Source organism: Bufo gargarizans, chromosome 2 (genome assembly GCF_014858855.1).
Source record: "Bufo gargarizans isolate SCDJY-AF-19 chromosome 2, ASM1485885v1, whole genome shotgun sequence".
NCBI lineage: Eukaryota > Metazoa > Chordata > Amphibia > Anura > Bufonidae > Bufo > Bufo gargarizans.
The window spans coordinates 520,667,705-520,690,693 of NC_058081.1; the positions used below are offsets into that span (position 1 = coordinate 520,667,705).

General features: G+C 45.4%; 1 protein-coding gene across 1 annotated transcript in view; it reads right to left on the bottom strand.

The window, feature by feature from the left end:
* Positions 1 to 546: 546 nt before the first annotated feature.
* The window catches only part of CCDC77 (coiled-coil domain containing 77), a 44,066-nt gene continuing 21,623 nt past the window's right edge, over positions 547 to 22,989 (bottom strand). Inside the window, exons 7-12 of the mRNA XM_044281391.1 lie at positions 22,259 to 22,347; positions 21,944 to 22,092; positions 21,082 to 21,328; positions 20,425 to 20,550; positions 2,007 to 2,159; positions 547 to 1,507 (exon numbers count right to left, since the gene is read on the bottom strand). Of these exons, the coding sequence (XP_044137326.1) occupies positions 1,361 to 1,507; positions 2,007 to 2,159; positions 20,425 to 20,550; positions 21,082 to 21,328; positions 21,944 to 22,092; positions 22,259 to 22,347 (911 nt within the window). The 3' untranslated portion in view covers positions 547 to 1,360. The remainder of the gene's footprint in view (positions 1,508 to 2,006; positions 2,160 to 20,424; positions 20,551 to 21,081; positions 21,329 to 21,943; positions 22,093 to 22,258; positions 22,348 to 22,989) is intronic.

A 22,989-nucleotide genomic window follows, 5' to 3' on the forward strand; every position in this document is an offset into this window, starting at 1 on the left:
TACTTGGCTAGGTGTATATTTCCTGTGTGTCAGAAGCGTCCAAGAAGGGACCCTGTAAGCACCAAAATGGGAGCTGGGGAATCTGAGATGAGTGTCCATTTTTCTATTTTAATTTATGTCATTCTGAGCAAAAATTTTCTCCTGACAACCCCTTTAAATTTACAGAATGGCCAGGACCACCAGGTTGAGAGCTGTTCTTTCTTAGATGCATTTTTGGAGATCTATACTGTAAAACTTCAATTAATTTATTTGCATTGAGTTGTGTGTTACAGCGTCATCTGGTGGTCATTATCTGTAACCACATAGCAGTCTGTAACCATAGACAAATGCCTCAAACAACATCAGTAATCTCCTGTCCAATAAGCATATCACATCTGTGGAGGGTGTGCATCGTTCAGACTGGTCTGCTAGGACTTTTTTTTACACGGGTCCCTTGAAATCATAACCAAATGCTTCCAGTCTCTAGGTAAGTTTTCCAGTATCTGTATGAAATATATCACCGGAAAAAAATAGTATTTTCCTCAAATTAATAAAATTAACATTTATTACAAGTATTCTGGTGCATGTTCCAGCAGGCATAGTAGGTGAAGCAAACCTCGTTTCGCGTCATTAGCTGTAGCCACACAGCCATAAAAGAGAAACGGTAACCACAGACACAACTGCCACAATAAAAAAAAAAAACACCAACTACAAAGCAAAGCAAATCACATTTCTGTCTGATATGGTTCGCAACATATATATTAAAATATTACAAAAACAGACCCTTTCTTACCATTGTTTGAAGATCAGTTGATGTCAATGAAAGTAAACAACTTTATGACAAAAGTACGTCCGGCTCAGGGAAGTGCATCACTACATCCTCCTACGTAGCAGACTACGGTGTGCCTAATGGATGGCATGTAGCTTACCTTTGGCTATGTGATAGCAGGTTAGTCTGCTAAGGAAGACTCTTACCTTCCGACATTTCTAACCATATGGCTGAAGTATCAGGTCTCCTCTAGGTACATTCTATAGAGGCACATACTCCTTGCATGGGGTAATAAACCTACATGTGTTCCTATCTGCACTTCCAGACATTAACATCAGCCATGTTAGTGCCCACAATAAAACACTCTTTAATCAGTTTGCAATGAATCAATAGCGCCACGCACTTTACATACTATTGCTTTACCAAATTATATCTTATAAATAAAGTATCACACATTCACAGCAGTCAATTTGCCTTCTGCAGGTCAACTGTAATTCACACTTGTAATTCCTTGCGCTCTGACCTTTGTCCTGTGATAAAAAACACTCCTGGTTCATTAAAAGAAAAGGAAAAAAAAAGAAGAAGATGAAGAGTCCTTGAGAGAAGTTCAGCTTATCCAATCCTCAGCTCATTTTCTAGTCCATAGATCTTGGCTTTCAAGTTCCGCAATTCTCCTTGGATTTTGTGGGTTCGCTTGTTTCCCTGCCGTACCGCACCGAGGATAGCGAGATCCTGGTCTGGTCCGATGTTCAGAGTGACCTGAAGAGCGAGATTTTAAAGTTTGCTTCCTCAAGAGTAGCACAGAATGGATTTTTAAAGGGACCCTGCACCCCTGTAGTACGGTGGCCGTCCTCAGTGAGTACATCAACTAGCACATCCAACAACATGCAAGGTTTATTTTTTTATGATTTCCCTATTGAACTACATATAGCTGTGTTGTCCACACTGAAACCATTGGGGTGGGGGTGATTTGCCCAGTTTATCACCACTGCACATCTTGGCTCACTAATATCAAATTATGCTTCAGATTCTGGTGAGAGAATGATTAGGCAAAACTCTGCACTCATGAGAGGGATCAAAAGGGCAGGTTATCTGACCATGAGTGGTAATTGGGAGGAGCTCTTGGGTGACTAGGAAGCAGCTGATATGGATGGCAGCTGTCACCCAGCCATTTCCCTTTCCAAGAAATCAAAGGTAGATCTCTGCATACCAACAGTACCTACACACAACATTTTATTTCGACTAGCATTTAACTTACCTTAAAGAGCTGCTTCTCTACGTCCCGCAGCTTCTGTCTGAGCAGCTTGATGTCTGTCTTGAAGCCTTCTACCTCCATGTTACGCCTTTTTTCCAGAGCCTCGTATCTCTGAGTCATGAGCTGCAGCCGTTTGGCCACTTTATCTGAACGTTCCTGGAACAACAAGGTGTGATTAAAAACCTGGACGAGAACATGTATGGGGAAAGGGTCATTTTGCACCCTGCCAAAGACAAATGAGCTGCAATGTGTCTACAGTTGGACCTCATGCCCTCATTTGGGATCACATGAATGCAGGTTAATATTAGCCCATTAAACAATGGGTGCGGGAACCGTGCTATATGTCAGTGATCTATGTCAGTCGTTCAAATGGAATCCTATAAGGATGGGGAACTGAAATCGCATCCAGCTTTCAGAAGCAACAGTCACAGGTACGTATTTCTCATACAGGGAAACTGTTATACGCCTCCTGCTGGTCCTCAGATCCCGTCATGAGCCACCAACTGCTGATTCCAACACCGGGTCAAGATACCTTCATAAAGGAACAGAAAAGATTGTGCAATACCCTCGATATCTTAAAGGTAACAGGGTTTTATTGTACTCACAAACTTAAGATGGTTAGCATGCACATAGACTGTAGCTTTATGGTGAGGTTACACTTAAATTTATTTCGTAATCTCATGCATTACTGGGGCATTGTAAGTATAGTTTACATGGATAATCTCAGCAGAAATGCCTGAGTGGCTGACACTCCCTTACCAGAACTGGAAGCGTGACGAAGAATAAGTCTCATGTTTCAAGGCAGTTGTTCTGCAACTCCCTATAAATGTACCTAGGGTGAGACCTAAGCCCAATTGAAGGCATCCACACAAGCCCCAATACACCCTACAAGAGGGCACTGGCCCGGCGCCGACAGGACATGATACCCTTGAATAGAAAATGCCTAAATGTGTTAGCTAGAAATTGTCCTAATAATTTCCCCACTAAGTCTTTTTGTGCCATTTGGAGCAATAGGTCAGCAGACCCGTCATGATAACAGCCCTTAAATAATATACCACATTCTGATGACATATCTTTTGGAATTATACAAGCTTTAAAAAGGGGCTGTGTCACTTCAGTAAATTACATTTATCATATAAAGTTAATACAAGGCACTTACTAATGTATTGCGATTGTCTATATTGCCTCCTTTGCTGACTGGATTAATTTTTCCATCACATTATACACTGATCATATCCAGGAGTACAATCCAGCAGGCTGGCCAAGCTTGCACAGCTCTCTGGTGGCAGGGACTGCGAAAGTGCACATAGGTCGGTGCTAGGGCTGCAGTAAATGATTATTTTAGTAATCGCGTATTCTATTGATTATTTTTACGATTAAAGGGGTTGTCCAGGTTCAGAGCTGAACCTGGACAGCCCTCCATTTTCACCCCAGCAGCCCCCCTGACATGAGCATCGGAGCAGTTCATGCTCCGATGCTCTCCTTTGCCCTGCGCTAAATCGCGCAGGGCAAAGGCATTTTTCAGAGTTCCGGTGACGTACCGGGCTCTCCATGGGGCTGACAGGAACCCCGGTGACGTCACCGGCACTGATGGGCGGGATTTGGCTCTGCCCTAGCCAGTAAAACGGCTAGGGCAGAGCTAAAGCCCGCCCCTCAGAGCCGGTGACGTCACCGAACACACTGCTGGGCGGAAGTTACCGCCCGGCAGTGTGTTATTGAAAACACAAGAGCCTGTGCCCTGCGCGATCTAGCGCAGGGCACAGGAGCGCATCGGAGCATGAGATGCTCCGATGCCAGGCTCAGGAGGGCTGCCGGGGTGAAAATAAGGGTATGTCCGGGTTCAGCTCTGAACCTGGACAACCCCTTTAATAGAGTACTCTAATAAGAAAAATCTTTTTGAAATAACGTATTTCTTTATAAAAACAATATTTTTATTTTTCACAGTGGTATAGCACATAATTGCACACACATGAGGCTTCTTTCACAGCTGCGATATACATTCTGTCAGAAGAACAGCCAGAATGTACCATCGGGTATAGCTGGATACTGCAGCGATAGACTGTAATGGGGTCTGGCCTTGTTACAGCATGCAAGCTGGGTTTTGGCCGGACCAAAAAAATAAATAATAATAATAAAAAAAAAAAAACTTTGCTCGATACCCGTCATGTATGCCGGAACATGGCCAGATGGCCTTGGAGCACATTATAGTCAATGAGAGCATATAGCTGGTTGTATCCGGCTATACCCAATACGGTATACTCCAGCAGGCTGTTTCCCTGCCAGAATGTGTATCCAAGTCATGTTGTGAACTTCGGCAGTTTGTTCTGGTGGAAGAAATGACTGCCAAAGTTCACTGGCTGCATAGCTGGATGCCCATTAACTGTAATGGGGATTCGGACAAAAAAATGCTGCACAGTGACATAGCATTTTGATAAGACCCCCTCCCAAGTCAGTCAGCCTGCACCTCAAATCAGTCCCCCCATGCTGCAAGCCCGCAATCAGACCCTCCCTTGCTGCAAATCAGAGCCAGACCCCCATGCCATCCATTGCGATGTCCCCCACTCTCCAGAGCCATCAGATCAGCCCCTCCATGCCATGTCCCCCAGTGCCCCCATGATGGCACTGCCATCAGCCCCTCCATGCCATTCAGATTGCCAAGATGTCCCTCTTCCCCAATGCCTCCATGCCGCCCACCATGTCCCCCCACTCCCATCAGATCAGCCCCTCCGTGTCAAATCACAGGTGCCCCCTGCCGCTAACTATATACTTACCTTTCCTGGCAGTGCGGCGTGCGCTGACACATGGAGTCCGCAGGAGACCCCTCTTCATTCCAGCATGCACTGGGAGGGACCTGAAGTCACACACATCGTCAGCCAGCGCGCTGACCATGTGTGCACCCAAGGCCCTGGCCAGTGCAGCGCGGTGCCAAGTCGGGAGGCCACGGAGCGGTAAAGTGAGAAGCTTCACTTCACTCACGCTCCGTGGTCACGTAATTTAAACAAATCCTCGATGCAGGGAAACTGCATCGAGGATTTTTTTGCCTCGATTACATCGATGAATCGTTACAGCCCTAGTCGGTGCTCTTTCCTATAGTGTGCAAGCACGGCCAATGATGGACTGCAGGGCGGTTGTAACCATAGAAATGAACAGTGTATAATGTGATGGAAAAATGAATCAAGCCAGCAAAGGAGGCAATATGGATAAAAACAATACATTAGTAAAGGGGTTGTCCAGTTTCTTATAATGATGATCTATCCTCCGGATAGGTCATCAATATCAGATTAGTGGTGGTCTGACTCCCGGCACCCATTCAGCTCTTTGAAGTGAAAGCAGCGCGCCTTCTGTTCACTGTTTACCTGCTTGCCGTTGACATTGCAGCAGTGAGTAGGTGTAATTAGTATGGCGTCCCCATTCACTTCAATGTGGAGAAGCAGGTGGTGTGTAAAGGAGAAGCAATTATTACACAGTTCTGGGTCATAGGGGACAGGTCATCAATATAGGAAACTGGCAAACCTAAGTGTCTTGTAATTACTCTGTCTACATGATAAATGCCATTTGCTGAAGTGAGACAACCCCTTTAAGATGATATCCAAGCTGAAGGAAATCTGCTTTTGTGTGATATGTAAACTATAAAGGTTAGGAAAAACTCCTTAAGCAAACTCCGCTATTGTATGAATAGCTAGCGTATCAAGAAGTGAGAGAGCGCATTGTCATCTTGCACTCTCCCAGGAAATAAAGCACTAAAGGTTTAGAAGAAGTTAATGGGAACACAACAGCGTCAAGATGCTTCTTGGTTACCATCAGAGCTATACATCGTAGTGCCAGTCCGTATACAGTCCCCTGGCTGCATGACGTGCCAATCAGGCAGCCTAGATAAGGGTCCAGGCAATTTGCCTTTAACTTATAGGGACATTTCCATCAACATTTTTATTACATCATTTCTGAAGTCACTCCATGCATTTTACTTCTCGCCCTGGCTCTTTAAGGTTCTCTTTTTTGGACATCTAGCATGGCAAACAGGCACCCTTAACCGGTAGGATACCAGCGCCGTACATGTATGATCAGCATGTTCGGCAGTCACTGATAGCCTGACCCCTGCTGTATGCGCCGGCACTAACCCTTGCACTGCCACGGTCAGCCCTGACCGTGGCATGTGCGGTATCCTGCCGGGTGCGGGGTGGCCATCGGTTCCCAGCGCTGCTGTGACGGGGACCCGATGCCTTCCTTAGGCATCGTGGCTGCCTTCTGTGACAGCCTGTGAGATCCAGCCCCCTGGATCTCACAGGCAGGAAGCTGTAAGTGCATTACACAGTGTGTAATACGCTTACAGCCAGTGCATTACAATACAGAAGTATTGTAATGCATTGTAAAGGGGATCAGACCCCAAAAGTTGAAGTCCCAGAGTGGGACAAAAAAAAGGTGAAAAAAAATAAATAAATTTAAGTTTCAAGTAAAAAAAAAAAACATATAATGTCCTTTTCCCCAAATAAATAATAATATATATATATATTTTTTTAATTCGGAAAAAAAAAAGAAAAGTAGCCATATTAGTTTTCGCCGCATCTGTATCGACCAGATCTATAAAAAATATCACATGATCCACCCTGTCAGGTTAATGCCGTAAAAAAAATTAAAACAGTGTCACAAAAGCAATTTTCTGGTCACATTGCCTCACAAAAAGTGAAATACCAAGTGATCAAAAAGTTTTATGTACCCCAAAATGGTACCAGTCATCTCATCCCACAAAAAATGAGCCCCTACCTAAGACAATCGCCCCAAAAGATTAATAAATAGGGCTCTCAGAAAATAGGAACACAAAAGCAAGATTTTATTCTGTTCAAAAATGATTTCACTGTGTAAAACTTAACTAAAATTATAGACATATTGGGTATAGCCGTGTCCGTAACAACCTGCTCTATAAAAATATCACATTATGTGCCCCCTCAGGTGAATGCTGTAAAATAAATTTAAAAACCTATGCCAAAACAGCCATTTTTTTTCACCTTGACTTACAAAAAGTTTAATACGAAGTGATCAAAAAGTCTTATGTACCCTAAAATGGTACAAATCAAACTGTCACCTCATCCTGCAAAAAATGAGCCCCTACATAAGACAATCACTTAAAAAATAAAAACCAATGGCACCCATAAACCAATCCATCAAAATCTGCACTGCAAAAGCCATATGGCGCTCCCTGCCATGAGCCCCCACAACAGTTTACCACCACTTTTGGGGTGTTGCCATATTAAGGAGAAAATGGGTAAAAAATTATGGGGTGCTTTTTCTCCTGTTACCCCTTGTGGAAATGAAAAATTTGGGGCTAAAGCAACATTTTATTGGAAGAAATGAAACTTTTCATTTTTATAGCCAAGTGTTTCCAAATTCCATAAAACGCTTAGGCTTCAAAGTGCTCAGTACCTCCCTTAATATATTCTTTAACGGGTGTAGTTTCCAAAATGGGGTCACTTTTTGAGGGTTTCCACTGTAGGGGTAAGTCAGGGTCTCTTCAAATACAAAATGGTGCCCTAAAAACCATTCTAGCGAAATCTGCCTCCAAAATCCATATGGCGCTCCTTTCCTTCTGACCAGTGCCATGTATCCATAGAGCAGTTTACCGCCACATATCAGGTATTTCTGTAAACTGCAGAATCAGTGTAATATATATTGTTTATGTTGCTGTTAACCCTTGCTGTGTTGCAAGAAAAAATGTATTAACATGAAATTTCACTTCCATTTTCCTTTAATTCTTGTGGAACACCTCAAGGGTAAACAAAGTTTGTGACATAAGTTTTTAATAATTTGAGGAGTGTAGTTTCTAAAATGAGGTCATTTATGGGTGGTTTGCATTACATAAGCCCCTCAAAATCACGTTTTGGTGCTTAAAAAATGGTTTTGGAAATTTTGGCTAAAATTTTTAAAAATAACTTCTAAACTAAGCCTTCTAATGTTCTAATTTACAAAATTTTACCAACATAAGGCAAAATATATGGAGAATGTTGATTTGATAACTATTTTATGAGGTTTAGGAGGTAGCTGTTTGAGAAGGCAGCGGCGCTCCAGCAGCGCCGCAGCCTTCTCAAATAGCTGAACGGCGGGTGTCCGACCCCCGCCGGTCAGATGCTGATAATCTATCCAAGAGGATAGATCAGTTAAAACAAACTGTAGAACCCCTTTAAGGCGAAAAGTGACTCGGTACTGAAGGGGTTAAAGAAGCACTCCCACAAAATTTTTTACTCTCTGACCTGTTAGATACAGTCACAACAGTTTATGTAATGTATTTGTGAGTTATCCCCTCCCTTCTGATCCTCAGCTGTGCCCTGTGAGCAGCACTCTGACTCTCCAAATAACACAGCATCTTATATGTGGACAGGAAGCCAGTTTCTCTATGTATTCCTATGGGATCCTCAATGTCCCTCTCATAGGAATGGATAGAGAAGTAACTGACTTCCTGTCCTGTGTTAGTTAGAGATCAGAGTGTTGATCACTTGACACAGCTGAGGATCAGAGGGGAGGTTATAACTGATATATACAGTCACTGGTAAGAAGATTACCTTCCCTACAGTTTACATCATGTACCTTTCAAACGCGTTGGGGAATAAACATTTTTGTGGGAGGGCTACTTTGAAGGAAATGTAATGAAATCTGCAGGCAGAATGTTACAGAGCAGAGCACACTGATATATAGTATTATGGGTAAAGGTTCAGAGATCACTGAATATACAGAGAAGGCCATCAGCACATGTTGGCAACTGAGCTAAAAAAAAATGCTTAATCTTTTCCCATAAAACTATATATCCTCCTGCCCTATAACATGCTGCCTTCATGGCGACACGTTCTCTAACTTTTTCTGTCAGATCACCACTGCAGCCAGAGAGTGCATCCCTGTAGTCACTCAATAAGAGCATCATACATTACACTAATTGGTTGCTCAATTATACAGGCTATTTATCAAGAACAAGCGTTTTGGTGAAACATAATGCGGTCTAATAGGGCCCAAACAGCAACCTAACTCTACACCTATTATTATCGTGAGGATTATCTTTCGGATAACTTTTTCCTCTCACAGCAGCACAAGACTGACAATGGATTACCTATTTAAATAGTAGGTCTTTAGTTATAGAGAAAACAATATTTTAGAAGGAGAATCAACAAAAACTCTTAAATAAATGAACACTAAGTTTAAAAAAAAAATACCCCTGTCTAATGGAAGTGTCCCTTTAAAGGGAACCTGTCACCAGGATTTTGGGTATAGAGCTGAGGACATGGGTTGCTAGATGGCTGCTAGCACATCCGCAATATCCAGTTCCCATAGCTCCGTATGCTTTTATTGTGTAAAAAAACTGATTTGATACATATGCATATTAACCTGAGATGAGTCCTGTCCCTTATCCTCTCACATACAGGACTCATCTCAGGTTAATTTGCATATGTATCAGTTCTTTTTATTTACACAATAAAAGCACACAGAGCTATGGGGACTGGGTATTGCAGATGTGCTAGCGGCCATCTAACAACCCATGTCCTCAGCTCTATACACAAAATCCCGGTGACAGGTTCCCTTTAAAGTGAATCTGTCAGCAGGAAATTCACTGATACACCAGGCACAATGTCTTGTAAGGCTAGCTCAGCTGAATGTAATGATACTTTTCACTTACCGATCCACTGCCAAGTGTAAAGCATTCTAGAGAAAAAGTGCACCCTTACATCTCTACCTTTCTCTGCAAGCTCCTCTCCTTCTTGACTAACAGGGCCAGTCAATATGACTATGCAGGATCCTGGTCCTGTCAGTCACGAAGGAGATGGATGGGCTGAGGGGTAGCAGGAGGGGCAAGAGTGCACACAGTAGCTTGGGCCTGGTGCATTTAACTGCTCATTTGCATATGGATTAATCAATATGATCAGAATAAATCAATGGATCGTTAAGTGAAAGGTATCATCACATTCAGATGAGCTGACCCTAGAAGACATTGTGTCTGGTTTAATGGGAACCTGTCACTGTGTAATGCAGCACAATCTGCAAGCAGCATGTTATAGAGCAGGAGGAGCTGAGCAAATTGATATATAGTTTTGTGGGGAAAGAATCAATGAAACTTGTATTTTATACATTTATATCTCTGCTTTTTCTAACTTAAAGGGGTTGTCCTACGAAAAATATTCTACAATTTTCAAACCAGCACCTGGATCTAAATATTTTTGTAATTGCATGTAATTAAAAATTTAGCATTGCCACTGAGTTATTCAATAAAATGTATCTGTGTAGCGGCACCTTCTGTTTGTTCTTTTTCTTATTTCTTTCTCCTGCTCTCTGAGAAGGCCGCACATGCTCAGTTTCATCCTACAACTGCCTTCTGAGCTGTGATAGGGAGACTATAGACACGCCCCCTTAGCTGCAGCAGAAAAGACACTCCCGTTGAGCTAAGGTAGTGATATCAAATGGTCGCATACAAGAGGTAAATGTGACACGTTTCGGCTATTAGAAGCCTTTGTCAAACATGTTTGACAAAGGCTTCTAATAGCCGAAACGCGTCACATTTACCTCTTGTATGTGACCATTAAATTCATTTGATATCACTACCATAGCGAGTGCCGGTCCTTACTATACAATTATCTGTGGATCTTCTTCCCTGGACGCGCGCACCGCACCGCTGCAAGCAGAAGTGCTGCTCGTATCTTCTCTTGGACTCCCGTTGAGCTGTCAGCTTGATATAAATGTAGCAGAACAATGAATGGGGAGATCTCTGGATCCATGTGAGGTACAGGGCTGGTTCTAGCTTTGTTAGAAGGAGGGTGGCATGTAATATATGATGTACGATTTAATTTTTTACATTAGTCATGGGATAACCTCTTTAAGGCCACCCCTGACAATGACACAAAGCTGTGTATATACAATTATATAGAGAATGCCATCAATCATTCCCTGTGTACTGAGAGCTGTTCATGGAGATGGTCTGTTAGAAAAAGTTTTTTGACTCTCCCCACATAACTATGCATCAATTCATTCAGACGGGGACAGTGGTATAGGCAGCAATTTTTATTAATGGGTAAATATGGGAAAGGGTGGCACAACGGACACAGAAATAATGGTTGGTGCTCTGATCGATATGACACCTCCAATCACGTGCAGAAAAACGAGATTTTTGTGAAACTCACCTGTAAAATCTCTTTCTCGCGTGGTTCATTGGGGGACACAGGACCGTGGGTATAGCTTGCTGCTGCCACTAGGAGGCGACACTAGGCTGAAAAGTGATAACTCCTCCCCTGCAGGCTATACCCCCTCCAGCCTGGAGAGAGCATATCAGTTTGTGCCCAAGCAATAGGAGTAGGAGAAAATAACCATACGGTAAACAACCAACAACTGACCAATGCCAGTCGGATCAAACCAGAACTGGGGCCATAGTGGCTCCACAACCGCCAACAATCACGGCAAACAGAAATCACTGGGTGGGAGCTGTGTCCCCCAATGAACCACGCGAGAAAGAGATTTTACAGGTGAGTTTCACAAAAATCTCGTTTTCTCGCTGGTATCATTGGGGGACACAGGACCGTGGGACGTCCTAAAGCAGTCCACGGGGAGGGAAAAAAATCACATGCCCCTGGAGAAAAAACGTCCTTGAGGATGCGTAACTCACTGTCGCCTGCAAGAATTTGCTGCCTGGAACAGTATCCGCCGGTGCCTAGGAAGGCACCCGGTAAGACTTGACGAACGTGTGCCCGGAAGACCAAGACACTGCCTTCCACTCTGGAAGCTACTGCACGAGGAGATGGACCCGAGAATCGCCGACCGCTGGTCGGGTGGGCCAAGACTCAGCTGGGCGTTGCCCACCCGAGGGCGGAATGCCCGAGCAACTGTTGAACGGATCTATCCGGAAAACATCCTTTGGAGGCCGTCAGCCTTGACAAGGACCCCAGGATAAGAATTGGTAGAAGTCCTTAGGGCTGTAGGCGCCAGACAAGGACAAGCAAACCCAGAGGCCAAATCACATGGCTGATTGAGAGCTCGGTCCGTGTACTACGAGGGAGAAAGAAGAGAAACCCATGTCCGTGAGGCGTGGAAAGGCGACCACCTTCTGCGAAAAAAGAGGACCTTGGACGGAACACCGCCCTATGTTCATACTTAAAGAAAAAAAGTACGTACAAGAAGGCGTAACAATTCAGAGAAAAAAATAATAAACAATGCCACCAAACAGCTGGCTCCTGGCCGCAGCTGTGGAAGCAGAACTAAAAAGCCAAGTCCTTAGGATTCACCTCTGGTCCAGAGAACAGCCCCTAGGGAGCGGAATATTGGTAGACCAACGCCCTCATAGCCAGAGAGGCTGGTGGTGAGATCTCTAGTAAGAGAAGCTGCCTGAGAATCACTAGGAAACAAACGCCTGAGCCAGGCGTGCCCCACTGCCGGCCAAAGTATCAATACCACATGGGAAAAGTAAGTAAAATAAAAGCCAATGTGAGCACCGCCAGTGATGGGAGCCCCGTCACTGACCATATTTCAACAAAACAGTAACGCTGCCTGGAAGGGCAGACGAGTGGAACAAAGATGAGAGAAATACTCTTGCCGGGTGAAGTTCGACCACAACGTCCAACGCCTTCACCATACCCGAGGAACCCTGGGCCCGAAAAAAAAAATAAAATAAATAGGGATGGGCTCCCAGAGTCGTACAACCCATGGCTACTGGTCAGCTAGACAGGAGGATAAGGAGATCAGTTATCCACCACGAGGGGAGACCGGAAAGGAAACGTGTGATCCGTACCAGGAACGAAACTCCTACTAACAGGGGACGTCGTAACATACACCCGCTCAACCCGTCTTGGGAAGACTCTCAGTCCACCCCCGGAATGAGCAGTGAAAGAACAACCACCATTGACTTGAGGTGATATCACTGACATCTGAAGAGAGGTAGCACCACTGGCGACACAGTATGACTACTAGATCCAGGTCCCGCTTAGAACGGCAATCTAGAGCAGACGAGTGCCGTAGGGACTGATCTACCCAGTAGAACGCACTCAAAAGGTAGGTGCCGATCAGCCATTGTAATTACACCATCGCCACACCCGAGCCTACGACAGAAGGACAATAGCCAACAATAATGAAGAAAGACCGGCACTCACTATAGCCTTCAACAAAAGATGATGTCTTTTTTGGTCACATACAATACTCTGACGCGTTACGGCTCACATCAAGAGCCTTTCTCAAACATATGGATATGGATTGGATGTGGCAGAAGGACAACAGTTGTCAGAGCCACGTACCCTTATTGGTAGAAAACCAGAAAGAGGCCAGAACTAAAGCCCATTCCCATGTGAGACGGGGGCTCCACAGCGTCTAGTGGAGATGCGACACACCGCCAGAAGGGGAGGCCCTACCAGGGAAGCCCCAAGAGTAATGCACACGCCATACTCCAGCCGAGGAGTAGACCACACCGTAGAGGTCACTGATTCTCATGGTAGAGGAATCCGCTGCCTGACGAAAGAACTGTGCAGAAGGAGCCTTCGCATGTAGCGGAGACTCAAACACCCCTCGTGCGGTAGGGGCTACCGTATGCTCCGCCAGCGTGGACATGAGGGGACGGCCTGAGAACATCCAGGAGAAGTTCTGGTATCAAGCTGGCCCAGTCAGTAGAGCCAACCCTAACCCCTCCACCTGACAAGGGCGCTGAACAGGAGCAACTGCCGAATTAGTACCAGGGTAGAACCCCTACCTGAGGGGGGGCTGTCTCGCTACAGCGATTAGGAGCATCTGGCCCTAGCGTGAAGACTACCCTGCGAAGGAGAAGCCGTTGTAGTAGCCACTGCAGATTGCCAGCATAACGCCCTCATCTAGATAAGGATGAGTGGTGGACTCAGCATCCGGAGTCGGTGGAATACTCTGCTTGCTGGATCTTGATCACAGTACTCTGTGCAGTGTGACTGACCTGAACGGTGGAGGCTCATGGGGATGGGGAGTCTCTAGGACACATAAGAGTGGGTGACTCCCCTGAGAGCACAAAGGCCACATTCTTGTGTCTCCAAAGGGTGCATGAAGAAAAGAGGGATACAAAATGGGGGTATCCATAGTCTCCAGTGGCAGTATCCATATGCCACTAGATGGAGAATATCAGGCACCAGCGGTACCGACTGTTGCCACGGACCACCTGTGAAGGGAACCAAGGCATCTAGAGTCGTGGCGTAGCTGAAATACAGCATGCAAAGATGCATAGCGATTCCCCCGTTACTGGATCGTTTGTAGAGGGAACTGCCATAGGAAGTATGTGATGGCAAATGGGAGGTGGAATAGCAACCAACGGAAGCGCAAACCCCCGGTAGGGAAGGGGGTAGCGATAGTCAGAACCGCAAGCTACGGAAGTGTAAGTACCCACTCAATGGAGGGGGAAAAACCGACGGCAAACACTGCACCCAGTGGCAGTGCAAACGCTTTACCTACGATCGGGAGTAACATATCCAGTAAGTACTGTACCCCGAGGTCGTGCAATACATCACCCATCGAAGGGGGTAACGCACCTAGCAGGAACTTGCATATTAACGAGTTCTGTACTCTGTGGGAGGTGTCATCATCCCCCCCCCAGAAGGGTGTAATGCGTACGTAAACACTGCGACAGCAGTGAGAATGCCATCATGCCACCTAACAGACGGTTAATGTATGCTGACAATACTGAGCCCAGTGGAACTTCAATTCCGCCACTCACAGAAAGAGGGACACCTTGCCGGCATTGAGGCCAATGCTAGTGAGGTCAGTCCACCTCAGGAAGGAGGTAAAACCCAAATTAAGCACTGTATCTAGTAGAAGTGTAAATAGTGCCTAAGGAAGGGGTTAATGCATACACCAGAACCGGTTAACACGGACGTAATCTAGGGACCGAATAACTGTCCTGCCTCGGCCCGCTCGTGCGCAGTTCCACCTCTCAGCCTCTAGCCATGGCTGTTGCAGGTTGCGGCGGTGTTGAAATAAGAACCAAACTACCCGGAGGTGGAATGGAACTAAAGGTCTGCTTACCGATTGCACAGACGGTGCTGTAGTAACCAAACGACCCAGGAGGGTGGATTGGGAACTTCCAGAGGTCCCCCGCTGAGTTGCGCAGGGTAGAAACTCAAACAGACGCCCCCGGAGGGTGGATGGGAAGTTTCAGTTGTCCACAACTGGATTTGCGCAGTCGGATATTTGCGCAGTAGTAGCACCATTAACCAACCGGTCTCAGAGGGCGGATCGGGATCCTCCAGATGTACCCCACTGGATTTATGCAGTTGGAGCATCATCAACCAAACGGCCCGGAGGGCGGATTGGGGACCCTTCGGATGTACCCACTGGATTTACGAAGTTGGAGCATTATCAACCAAACGGCCCCAGAGAGCGGATTGGGATCCTCCAGATGTACCCCACTGGATCTATGCAGTTGGAGCATAATCAACCAAACGGCCTCAGAGGGCGGATTGGGATCCTCCAGATGTACCCCACTGGATCTATGCAGTTGGAGCATTATCAACCAAACGGCCCGGAGGGCGGAATGGGAATCTCTCAGATGTACTCCACTGGATATGCGCAGTTGGAGCATAATCAACCAAACGGCCTCAGAGGGCGGATTGGGATCCTCCAGATGTACTCCACTGGATTTTTGCAGTTGGAGTATTATCAACCAAACGGCCCGGAGGGCGGAATGGGAATCTCTCAGATGTACTCCACTGGATATGCGCAGTTGGAGCATAATCAACCAAACGGCCTCAGGTGGCGGATTGGGATCCCTCATACGTACTCCATTGGAACTTGTGGGCTGAGGAGAGCAGGATCTGCATGCGCACAATTTTAAAAAAAAATTTTTTTTTTTTTTACTAATTTTTTATGAGGACCTAGCCCGATATGGAGAAGGGCTGTATACTGCAATATAAAGGCACATTGTGCCTGCAGACAGAATCTATAGAAAGCAGGGGCCTGAAATGAGGGAGGAAGTTCCGGCCTAGAAGGCCGCAAAGCCGGGGACTAAATTATCACGCCGGCCGACCGGGACTCACCGCTAGTCAGTACATAGCGAACCTGGATCGATGTCCGGAATGCGGTCACCTGAGTCCGCTGACCACGTAAGCCCATCGGAGGAGTAAATATGCGTGGCCGAAGAAATCAGAAAGAAATAAAACGGTAGGCCCAAATAAAGCCGGGGCATAAATTTTGCGGCGTCCGGCCGAGTAGGGAATCCGTTCTGCCTGCTCTCCCGGGACGGCTTAGTGGACTCCTGAAAAGGGAGCCGCCGAGAAGGTGCGTCGCTTGGCCGACCGGGAAGCCCACCCGGTCGGTCGGAGAGCGGGGTCACCGGAATAGGGCGCAGAAGGCGCCTGTTTGTAGTCGGGAAGGTGAAAGTAACATGCCGCGGCCGTGGAAAGGGATTAACCCTTTCTACTGAGGTGAGCTGGGCGATGGGTGGAGGATTCCTCACCCCCTCAAGAAGGGGCCATGTGAGGGGGACAGGGAGGGACAGTAAAACTCACCAGACTTCATCTGTGTTCTTCACCCATAGTCTTGTACCAGCAGGGCCACCCCACGACCGCTGGCACCAGGCATCAGGGGTCCATGTAGAGAAGGGCTGGGGAGGAGGTGGCCCTCTTGCTGGCGGGAAGCAGGGGAGCTAGGCTGCCCTGGTCCACTTTGTCTTCTTGGGGGAGGCAGGGCGGTGGAAAGGCAACACCGGCCAGCCTCCCAGGGAGACAGAGACGCATGCGAATCTGTGCCCCTTAACCTAAAAATAAAATAAAATAAAAACAAAAATCGTAAAAGAGCCACCCTGCTAAGCAGGGAGGTCTGCCTCCTACGACACTAAGCTAAAAACTGATATGCTCTCTCCAGGCTGGAGGGGGTATAGCCTGCAGGGGAGGAGTTATCACTTTTCAGCCTAGTGTCGCCTCCTAGTGGCAGCAGCAAGCTATACCCACGGTCCTGTGTCCCCCAATGATACCAGCGAGAAATTAAAGTAGAAAAAAAAAAAAAAATAATAAAAATCGATCGGCACTCAATACCTGTTTCATGCCGATTGCATTTAAATAAAATAATGATCGTACAATATATTTGCGCTAAAAAGAATGAATAATGGATCCGTACTAACGTTTGCACAGGTCTGCTGCTGGAAGTGCGGCCTGGCCCCATTCACTATAATGGGGACAAGACGGAGATGCGGCTGCAGCATGCCAAACGGCGGCCGAAACAGCCTGCCGGACAATCCTATTGCCAGTGTGAAAGAAGCCTAATAAAAATTGCTGTAGAAAAAAATCGATTGGCACTTAATATCTGTTTCACGCTGATAGCATTTTAATAAAATAATGATCGTACAATATATATTTGCGCTAAAAACAATGAATAACACAATACTTGATTAAAATCCGGAATGAAATAAAAATGTAGATAATTGCACATGTGCGCATAAGTTGCCCTAATGTATTTAGTCCATCTGTGCAAATAACCGCTGCAAGATAAACTCAACAAAGTCACACATGGAACTTTTTCAATGCCAGTATGGATGATCTATAATAATCGCTTCAAGTTGGTTGCAATGTTCAGCCGATTATTTTATTGCGATTTTTTTTATTTTTATTTTTTTATTGTCCCAATGTATGTGTTGAACTTATATGGTTTTCTTCTTTGTTGAAATCACTTTAAAATTGATAGTAAGATTATCTATGCCGGCATGATATGATCGATCTTTCTTTGAATGATGAGGGAGCTGATGAAGGAGCAGATATAATATAGCTCCGAAACACATCTGGTTGCCATAGAAAATACCTCATCATTCAAAGAAAGATCGATCATATCATGCCGGCATAGATAATCTTACTATCAATTTTAAAGTGATTTCAACAAAGAAGAAAACCATTAAGGATATTCCACTGTGCATCCAATGGTGGAAAAACACAGAGAACTCCACATGATGACGTTGTCAAGTCTTCAATTGAGCTACACACTTGCGGTAATCTCATGAGACATTATTGGGATCATGGAGGTAAGCGTACACCGGCTGTTTTACATGTGGGACGCCACACAGCATGGACTAACATCCGGAGAAACCCATTTATCAGTGAGTACCATATATATTCGTGAAGGCTCAAAGTAACAAAAATGAGTCGAATTTTGTATAGATCCTGAGAACGAATATGTTGGGAGAATTTATGGAAAAAAAAAAAAAAAAAAAAAAAAAAAAAAATCGCACGAACTAACAAAAAAATCCAACTATCGCCAGTCGAATTTTATAACAAAATTAGATGCGATTTTTATCTATGATCCTTATGTGGAACTTTTGTTCAACGATTTCTATATAAGTTCAACACACGCATGTTGCAGTTATACATTGGGACAATTCACAAAAATCACAATAAAATAATCGGATGAACATTGCAACCAACTTGAAGCGATTATTATAGATCATCCATACTGGCTAGGGCTGCACGATATGGGAATTTTGTGCGATTGCGATTAGGGCCCTAAAAATTGCGATAACTATATGCGATGCGATATTTTAAAGGAATTGTGCTAGAGGTCTATTTGCTTGGATTTTCCCATATGAGCCGCGGACGCCGTGTTGTGGGGGGGGATCTGTGGAGGACGCCGTGTTGTGGGGGGGGATCTGTGGAGGACGCCGTGTTGTGGGGGGGGATCTGTGGAGGACGCCGTGTTGTGGGGGGGGATCTGTGGAGGACGCCGTGTTGTGGGGGGGGGATCTGTGGAGGACGCCGTGTTGTGGGGGGGGGGGATCTGTGGAGGACGCCGTGTTGTGGGGGGGGGGGGATCTGTGGAGGACGCCGTGTTGTGGGGGGGGGGGGATCTGTGGAGGACGCCGTGTTGTGGGGGGGGGGATCTGTGGAGGACGCCGTGTTGTGGGGGGGGATCTGTGGAGGACGCCGTGTTGTGGGGGGGGGATCTGTGGAGGACGCCGTGTTGTGGGGGGGGGGATCTGTGGAGGACGCCGTGTTGTGGGGGGGGGGGGAATCTGTGGAGGACGCCGTGTGTGGGGGGGGGGGGGGGAGGGGGGATCTGTGGAGGACGCCGTGTTGTGGGGGGGGGGGGGATCTGTGGAGGACGCCGTGTTGTGGTGGGGGGGGGGAATCTGTGGAGGACGCCGTGTTGTGGGGGGATCTGTGGAGGACGCTGTTATAGGGGATGTGTGGAGGACACAGAGGGCCATGAGGGGGGCCAGCTTAAGACATATAGCATCTTATGCTGGTCCTCCTCATGTGTCCTAAACTGGGCACATAACTGCCTTTTGCGTGTAAAGTGTTTTACTAGTGTGGGTGAAACAATCTCTCTCCTAACAGGTCCGGCCTCTGTACTCACTAGGAATGCAATGCACTGCAGCAAGCGGCAGCGAGGTGGACGGGCCGGCGCGTGACTGACGTCACTTAGTAACGCTCCTGCTTCCTGAAGTGACGTCAGTCACGCGCCGGCCGGCCACCTCGCTGCCGCTTGCTGCAGTGCATTGCATTCCTAGTGAGTACAGAGGCCGGACCTGTTAGGAGAGAGATTGTTTCACCCACACCCACACTAGTAAAACACTTTACACGCAAAAGGCAGTTATCTGCGCAGGGCCCCTTATATATAATCAAGGCATTTTCGGGTCGGCCAAATCGCCATATCGCATTTGGCGATTATCGCGATTCGATTATTTTTTTCGATTTATCGTGCAGCCCTAATACTGGCATTGAAAAAAAGTTCCATGTGTGACTTTGTTGAGTTTATCTTGCAGCGGTTATTTGCACAGATGGACTAAATACATTAGGGCAACTTATGCGCACAAGTGCAATTATCTACATTTTTATTTCATTCCGGATTTTAATCAAGTATTGTGTTATTCATTGTTTTTAGCGCAAATATATTGTACGATCATTATTTTATTAAAATGCTATCAGCGTGAAACAGATATTAAGTGCCAATCGATTTTTTTCTACAGCAATTTTTATTAGGCTTCTTTCACACTGGCAATAGGATTGTCCGGCAGGCTGTTTCGGCCGCCGTTTGGCATGCTGCAGCTGCATCTCCGTCTTGTCCCATTATAGTGAATGGGGCCAGGCCGCACTTCCGGCAGCAGACCTGTGCAAACGTTAGTACGGATCCGACAGGCTGTTCCCCTGCCAGACAATCCTAACACCAGTGAGTAAGAAGCCTTACCCCTATTTTAAGCTTGTATACTTTAGGGTTAGCGAAGAAGTAAAGCCCAAGTGCTGAATGAAAAACAACAGTTTACTTTGAAGGTAAATATTAGTTTTTGGGTTGAGTTGTTCTATACATTAGATTCTTATCTGCTTCATGGAAACCTTTCCCTCAAAGTGTTCACTCAGCTGTCCTAGGCTCATGAATGGCAGATATTTACACATAAAAGGAAGGTTTCCCATTCAAGATTCTTGGTAAGAGATGTATTGGTGGAGATATTGGAGTAGTTTCTACTGCTCACTGGTCTCACCTTAAAGATTTCTCGCCCCACATCTCCTTCCTCCCGAATCTTTCCAAGCTCGTCCTCCAGGGCCACACACTGTTCGCGGTACATGTCAGACAGACGGTGAGCTTGTGCAAGTTGTTCTGTTAAATTCTACACAGAGGATCAGACAAAATGTCACAAGAATTTACAGTATGCATGACAGAAAGAAGACTACTTAAAGGGAACCTGTCACCTGGATTTTGGGTATAGAGCTGAGGACATGGGCTGCTAGCCCATCCGCAATACCCTGTCCCCATAGCTCTCTGTGCTTTTATTGTGTCAAAAAAAAAAGATTTTATAGATATGAAAATGAACCTTAGACGAGTCCTGTCTCCTCCGTGCTGGGCTTCTTCACAGTGGTCGTGGCTGGGCTCCGGAAACGTTAGTAACAGCTCCTTGGGCTTCTTACTTGAGATTATATATATATATATATATATATATATATATATATATATATATATACACACATACACACACACATATACACACACAAAAGCACAGAGAGCTATGGGGACTGGGTATTGCGGATGTGCTAGCGGCGATCTAGCAGCCCATGTCCACAGCTCTATACCCAAAATCCAGGTGACAGGTTCCCTTTAAAATTAAAACATAGAGGGTAAACTGTATTTAAAGTCTAATCACCTTCACTTCCTCACTGCGTGACGTGCGCGCCACTCTCTCAGCTTGTGACAGTCTCAGTATCGCAATCTCTTGCTCTCTCTCCTGCTCTGGGTCACGACACTTTGCCAGTTGCTCTCGACACCGGTCAAGCTCCTGTAGCAACCGATCCTTCTCAGCCATCCAAGACTTCTCATTGGCTCGACCCTCAAACTTCAGCTGCAGGAAATCTCTTGTGCTCTCATAGAGGAGTTTCTGAGTCTTGTTTAGCCTAAAGGAAAAAAAAGGTATGGCCAGTTATTCTCTTAGATCCAGAACAAAGGTAGCACATTTTATAATAGGGAATGTAAGTCTTTTTAGCCAAGTCATTTTTTTTGTTCTTATATTAACACACTATAATACTGTAAAAGAATATAATTACTATAATACTGCCCCTATTTACAAGAATATAACTACTATAATACTTCCTCCTATGTATAAGAATATAATGACCGTAATACTGGCCCCATGTAAAAGAATATTACTAATATAATACTGCCTCCTATGTACAAATATATAACTACTATAATACTGCCCTATATGTACAAGAATAAAACTACTATAAAACTGCCTCCTATGTACAAGAATATAACTACTATAGTACTGCCTCCTATGAGCTTGTACTGCCTCCTATGTACAGGAATATAACTACTATAATACTGCCTCCTATGTACAAGAATATAACTACTATAGTACTGCCTCCTATGAGCTTGTACTGCCTCCTATGTACAGGAATATAACTACTATAATACTGCCTCCTATGTACAAAAATATAGCTACTATAGTCCTGCCCCCTCTGTACAAGAATGGATATACTATTATACTGCTGCCTATTGCTGAAACTCACTTGTCAGTCATCTCTTTGATTTTGGCTTGGTCTCGTTGATGCTGCACCTGAGCCTCCTCCATGCGTATCTTTCTATCATCCAAAAGTGCCTCTACTTGTTCTTTGGAGAGACGGGTTTGTTCCTCCAGTTGGGCTTGCAATGCCTCCACCTAAAGTGTGAAGCGAATGGTCGAGAATGAGATTAGTACTGTAATTAGAGTCTGAACTGGCAGTGACAGAGGCTGTGTCCCCTCTACCAGGTCATTATTTATTAAAAGTAATAAAAAAAAAAAAAAAGTATCATGATTCCACTTTTAAAAATGACTGTGGCCTGACCTGGAGCAAAAGCGTTTGGTCATCAGGCTTTCCTTGTGCGAGGGTTCTGTCACTCTTCCCAGATGGTTTGAGTTGAAGTCGTTTTCCAGCTACAGAGAGAATTGAGTCTTAATCATTGGACATGCAATCATTTTGGGTTAAAGAGGACCTGTCGCTGCAAAATGCAGTACAATCTGAAAGCACCATGTTATAGAGCAGGAGGAGCTGAGCAGATTGATATCGTTTTATGGGAAGAGATTTAGTAAAACTTGTATTTTATACATGTATATCTTTGCTTTGTCCACCTCCTGTGAACAGCTATCAGTACAGGGAGGAGGCAATCGCTGTATGCACACAATGCTATAAACCACCTCCCTCCTGTACTGATAGCTGTCCACAGGAAGCAGAAAAAAGCAAAAAATATGAATGTAAAAATTACAGGTTTTACTGACTCTTTTCAAACAAAGCTATATATCAATCTGCTCAGATACTCCTGCTATAACATGGTCATTTCAGATTGCATTGCATTTTGGGATGACGGGTCCTCTTTAAGATGGGGACATGAAGATGATACTTTATGGGATTTTAACTGCTACTTAAAAATGCCCCATCCCAATCTGAAAATTAGGGGAGGAGTAGTACTGCCTGTTGTGGCTCACAAGAGCTCTCTATTCACTGAAAATTCATACTGCAGTGCTCCCCCCGCCCTTCAATTTGCTATTTAATCAACTTGCGATTGATCACATTGAAAC